The following is a 6,000-nucleotide window of genomic DNA, read 5'->3' on the forward strand; positions in this document are numbered from 1 at the left end:
AACTCACATTGTATAGAACTGCGTGCAAATGGTGATGATGGGGGGTAGATTGCTTTTTAAAGCCAACTGTTCTTAAATTCTCTGCAGACAATACACCTACCTCCTTGCCTTTACCCTGGATAGCCCAGTTCCATAGCCCACCACCACCTTCCACCGGCCCCCCGACCTTCCCCAAGCCCCACACTGTACCCCTACTGTCATCCTGTAGGTCGAGTACAGTGTTCAAGGGGTGGGCTTCACAGACTTTCCCCTCCAGGTTCCATCCATCGCCTTGGCTTATGAGAAAGCTGAAAGTGACATTATGAATAGGAAGCCTCGCCACAAGAAGAAGGATCGACTGGTGAACAAGCCACTTGCCGTGTACTCTTATCTGCACATCGGTATGATCAGGGCATGTCCTGTCACCCAGGGGACCACCCAGTCACAGTCAGAAGCTGTGTTTTTCCTTATGGGGCAGGGGTGGGGTGGGAGAAGAAACCATGAGGAGGATGGGGACAGGCAGTTCTGAAGTCACTGTGGAACCTGCACCTTACTCTTATTCCCTCAGGCCTCATGCAGTCCCTGGGAGCTTTTCTTGTGTACTTCACCGTGTATGCACAAGAGGGCTTTAGGCCCAGCACCCTCATTAACCTCCGGGTGGAATGGGAGCAGGACTCTGTGAACGACCTGGAAGATAGCTATGGACAAGAATGGGTAAGGAGGGGCTCTGCGTTCACCATCTTCCTGCTCCTTCCCTCCTGTCGCTGCCCTGCTCAGGCTGACATGGAACTTAAGTTTCCCTGGGTGGCCTTAATGACCTAGAGAAGGCGAAAGTTTTCTAAGTTAACAGGGCTGCTGGGACTCACCTCATCTCTCGAATGCAATGCCTAGACGCCATTTTTTTAGGGAAGAGTAGCCAGTCCAACAATGTCCACATTTGGGCAAAATCAATTAAATTAGCATCTTTTCCTGCTCACCTGGTTAAAAACAACAACAACAACAAAAAACTATGTTTCTTTCCAAACACAAGGAGGTGATCCTCTCTCAATCTCAGGGAGGTGGAGAGAATAGAGCTTCACAGGACTGCCTGGAAATCTCCCTGAAGTTTTCCCTGTGGGCTCTCATGGTCTCCTCTCTGTCCACTGACAGACGCGTTACCAGAGGAAATACCTAGAATGGACAGGCTACACGGCTTTCTTTGTTGGCATCATGGTCCAGCAAATAGCAGATCTGATCATCAGGAAAACCCGGAGGAATTCCATCTTCCAGCAGGGTCTCTTCAGGTACTCCTGCATCCCACCTCACCCCTGGATGATGAGGCAGCATACCATGAGAGCACTGACTCCCCTGGGTGCTGGGCATGTGGTACTGGGCCATGGGCATTCAGAATCTTCAATCTTCATGTTTCTTATAGAAATAAAGTCATCTGGGTAGGGATCGCCTCTCAGATTATCATCGCTCTGATCCTCTCCTATGGCCTTGGAAGCATCACAGCCCTGAATTTCACCATGCTTTGGTGAGTTCCTTCAACAGTGGAGAGGAAAGGGTCAGTCCTGCTCTGAGCTGTCACAGCCTAAATAAACATTAGGACTTGGGGGGAGGGGTGGGGTTCCCCTCTAGTCTTTCAAAAGAGACAAAATTGAGTCGGTTCCATATGAGTCAGAGGCTTTGACCTACTAGTTTTCCTGAAGTAGAAATGGGTTTTCCACACCTCACCATCCCATCTCTACCCTCATCCCACAGATCACCTCAAAGGCAGATGCTACTTCTAGTGGTCACAATCCAGGTTAAGTAAGAAACTTTCCAGTTTCATGTTGTGTGACCCAGTGGATCTGTTGTTCTTTCCAAGGAGGCAGGGAAATGAATGGGGAATCCTCTGCCCCATGGCAAGGGCTGGGCCCTCCCTTCAGTGCATTTGGGCTCACCTCTCCCTTCTGCTTCCAGGCCTCAGCACTGGTTTGTGGCTGTGCCCCATGCTATTCTCATCTGGGTATATGATGAGTTGCGGAAACTTTTCATCAGACTATACCCTGGAAGTAAGTTGTAAGATGATCTTTGAGACTCAGCCAATCCACTTCAACAGACTATCCATTTCTAATTCACTTTCTACCTCTGCAGGCTGGTGGGATAAGAATATGTATTATTAAGCCCACCTACTTCCCAAGCCTCCCACCTGCGCATCGGGACATTCCTCTCCATCTCCTGGCTGCAGCAGGGATATCATCAGAACACATTCGGGAGAAGGCAGAAAACTGTAGGAAAGACACTACCGGATGTTTTATACTTTAAAGCAGAGATTTGACTGTTTATATATGATTTCCTTCTCTATATACACCTCCTTATATAAAAAGATGTGAATTTCAAGGTAATGTTTAGGGAAAACTGATGTATTTATGTGTATATAAATCTCACTCACGTGAAATAGGCTTGTGTAATCCAGACATCTCCTGGGGTCTCCCTTCTCCCTAAGCTCCCACAGGATTCCTCTGACCTCCATCCCACACCATGTTAAAAGTTCAACGACCTCCCAAAGATTTCTTTGAATTCCTAGAAAACTTATATTTTCATAGTTACCTTGTTCAAAAGAGGCCAGTGCCACTGAAGGTTTGCAACACAGACAACGTCTGTTTTGACTCTGAGATGTCCTTCTGAAAGTTCCTCCATCGGGTACCTAGCTGCACCACCTCAGCCGTCCTTGGTGTCCTCCCTCTTACCAGTGGGACCCCTCCCTCCATCCCATTCTGCCCCAGCCCTTACCACCCGCTGCTCCAAATGGAGCTTCAGGTCCATCTTGGGTATCCTGTTCTAGATTCTCTCCTGACCCAAGGCATTTTCATTTCTCAGGATTCAGCCTCAGTAGAGAACTGTTGTTGTTTAAAACAGTAATATTTATTTCTTGTAAAACAGTTGCAAAGTACCCTCCAGCACTCATTTTATGTCTCTCATGCATGTTTCATGCCTTAACTTAGATTTATTCATGTGAGACACATATATCCATGTTGACAGCCCCAGAGAGACCTCACTTTTAAGTAAAAGGTATTTCATAAAACTAGGTCTCATTGTGGTGTTACAATTAATTTGAGTTTTTCTGGAATGCAGAGCATAGGTCACACACAAAAATGAGATGTTATTTCAATTTTTTTTTTGTTTATTCCAGTCGTTTTACTTTTCTATGGAAGATCTGAAAAGACAAGATTTTTTCAACTCTTCCTTCACCAGCATCTTTGCCCTATATGCTGGGTCTCTGATGGGCCCACATTTTTAAGTCAGGATTTGTATTGGAGGATACAGCTTTCATCAGCAGTAACCTAAGGAGAGTAGTGTTCACAGCCTTTCCATCAATGGCACATCCAGCACAAACTGGACAGTGCCTCTTTTCTATTCAATGGCCTCTACCCTATCACCTCTCCTCTATTATTTATTTAGACAAGGACATGCTGCTGCTGCTGGGTCTAGGTCAGATCTCTGGACAGGGAAAGGGCAACTTAGAGCCACACTTCTCTACCATATTCTCACAGTCACATTTAGAAGCATGAAAAAGGTCTGGGGTCAGCTTGGTAACTTTACGTAAACAGCTTATCATGTGCAATGTGTATTGTATGTGTATCTTTAAGTTAAAATAATATTGCCATCCTCGAGGTTTTTAATCTCTATTTTCAGCCACAGTTATCACACAGTTATCCCGGAACTAATCTCTTATCCAGTGAACTGGAAACCCTTCTGGGTAGCATTAGAATGACCTCTCATTCCAGTCTTGACAAGGCAGCTAATGCCAGCATGTGAAGCACTTGACTCATGTGTGAGTGTGTGTGTGTGTGCATGTGCTCGCGTGTGCACCTTTACCTGGATAAAGAGACTCCCCTGGATGTGTTTGTAAAGGAGGTTACCTGCAGACATCCAAACTGGGATGTGCTCAGATCACGCCCCTGAAAGGCCACCCCCTTCCCTGACAGATTATGTTATTATCAAGGTAGGGAAAGAGAAGGTACTGAGGCAAGGACTTTTAAAATAGAATACAGTATTTGTCTAAATGCACACATGCTGCTTCCTTCTGACTCTACACTTACAAAGATTGTCAGGTCTCCACATTTATTCACTTTGCCATCATTTCACTAGTAGAGTTTAATGTCTCTTAATAGGAGAATAACAATAGCTGATATTTAATACCTATTGTGTCCTCAGCACTGTGATAACCTCCTAAAAGCATCTCATTAATGCTTGTATGAAAAATAACACAAATGAATCAATTTCAAAATGGAGTTGGAGTTGCCATCCCAGAGGAACTGCCTTATACATCTTACTCCCCAAACTTTTTCAGTGTTTAAACTGGGCAAAATGATCTTTGGGCTGGGCCTACAGCAGCACTGTCTTCCAAACAAGTGTTTGCAAAGCTAACAGGAAAGCAGACATTCTGAGGATAAGATTGAAAATTAAAGACAGTATTTATAATTAGCACCACCATGTATAGCTAAATAATAATTTAGCTTAGGTGGACCTGTAGAATTCCTATCTTGACATATTAACACCAACAGAAGTTCTTTTCTCCTATTCACGTAATTATTCCCCTTCCCTTTCTCATAAAAACTCTTGCCTTCACCCCTAATCAGAATACCTTCTGGGCTTCTGCCTGAATCAGCACTTCCCAGCTATTCTTTTATTCTCAAATAAACACTTGTTGCCTCTCCCTTTGGCCTTTTATTTTCAGGTTAACACTCACAACCCCATCAATTAGTAGCCTCAGCCTTGCATTACAAATAGAAAAACTGAGACTTAGAGGTTAGGTGATTTGCCCAGCACTGTGGATTTCTTCTCCTCCACTAAGTGGCTTAACTGTAGAATCTGTAGGGCATTGTGGGGAGAATTTGTACTTCCATGGAAAACTACACACTGTCCAGAGCTCACCCTTCAGGGGTGCTTTCTCAGCTCTAAGGTTATTGAGAACTGACAGCAATTCAAAATAGTCCTTGTCTACAGATAAGCAAATGATCTTGCCTGGTGAGAGCTGCTCCTCCTTCCTCTGGAAAAGCCAGTCCTGTTCCGTTTACACAATCACTTAACATTCCTGGAATCCAGATAAGTGCAGTGCCTTCTGCTTTGCTCCTTTGAACTGGATCTAACACTGCCTAGTTCTGTCACCTAAATAGTGAGCTAAATACATTCTTCAACTCTTGTTCATTTTACACACGTAAGAGAGTGAAGAGTTTACCTTTTCTTTGAAAATTGTCCTTTCACAATGAAGAGAGGAAGAAATCTACCATTCACTCTTCAGGGGCACTCTAGTCTTGGCACAGACGTTGGCCAGCTCCAGCTGCCTACGCATGAAACTGCTGCCGACTCCCACTTGGCTCACCCAGCTGCCTGTCTTCCGGTTCTCCCTTTTGCTTCATTGAAGCTGCAGTGGATACACTTCTGTGTGGTTTATAGACACAGTGTACATTGCCCAGGCACACAGAATTAGCTTCAAGAGCCCAGAAGCAGACCCAGTCAGTCTGACTCCAAAGTCTATGTTCTTAACCACTATGTGATACTGCCTCTCACAAATGCCCATGAAATGCAAAGCTATTTATTTCAGTCTCTTCTACTTGAAGAGAGCACACTCTCCAAGAAGAATTTCAGCCATGATTTTTATGTATTAACATAAAAAAGAAAACCTCAAAAGTATTTTAATGGTCTTACACAATTTTAAAAATTCCACTTAGTTTATAGCATCTGTGGGAATGAAATGGGGACATAGATTTACTGCTACATTTCCATTCTGTAGGAGAGACACTGAGGCTCTGAGAAGTGAGGTCTGGATAATAAAGACTGTGGCCAGACCTTGCCAAGACCCCTCATGCTTCACCTAGACCAACCTCTGAAAGGTGATTCTGAGTTCAACCAAAGAGCAGAGCTGGTGAAATTATGAATAAATGAAGAGCTCACTTTCCATGTCTCACTCCTACAATGTACATGGCCATGGGATTTCAGAAAACATTGTCATGGGAAGGCTGTTCCGATTCCATCACACTATTCATCTTTACA

The 6,000-nt window shown here is 44.4% G+C and overlaps 1 protein-coding gene across 1 annotated transcript in view; it reads left to right on the top strand.

Moving 5' to 3' along the window:
* The window catches only part of ATP12A (ATPase H+/K+ transporting non-gastric alpha2 subunit), a 33,816-nt gene extending 31,690 nt beyond the window's left edge, over nucleotides 1–2,126 (top strand). Inside the window, exons 17-22 of the mRNA XM_087813746.1 lie at nucleotides 257–380; nucleotides 548–693; nucleotides 1,129–1,262; nucleotides 1,394–1,495; nucleotides 1,924–2,015; nucleotides 2,098–2,126. Of these exons, the coding sequence (XP_087669872.1) occupies nucleotides 257–380; nucleotides 548–693; nucleotides 1,129–1,262; nucleotides 1,394–1,495; nucleotides 1,924–2,015; nucleotides 2,098–2,126 (627 nt within the window). The remainder of the gene's footprint in view (nucleotides 1–256; nucleotides 381–547; nucleotides 694–1,128; nucleotides 1,263–1,393; nucleotides 1,496–1,923; nucleotides 2,016–2,097) is intronic.
* Nucleotides 2,127–6,000: the final 3,874 nt, after the last annotated feature.

This window comes from Miniopterus natalensis, chromosome 2, assembly GCF_054644295.1.
Source record: "Miniopterus natalensis isolate mMinNat1 chromosome 2, mMinNat1.hap1, whole genome shotgun sequence".
Lineage (NCBI taxonomy): Eukaryota > Metazoa > Chordata > Mammalia > Chiroptera > Miniopteridae > Miniopterus > Miniopterus natalensis.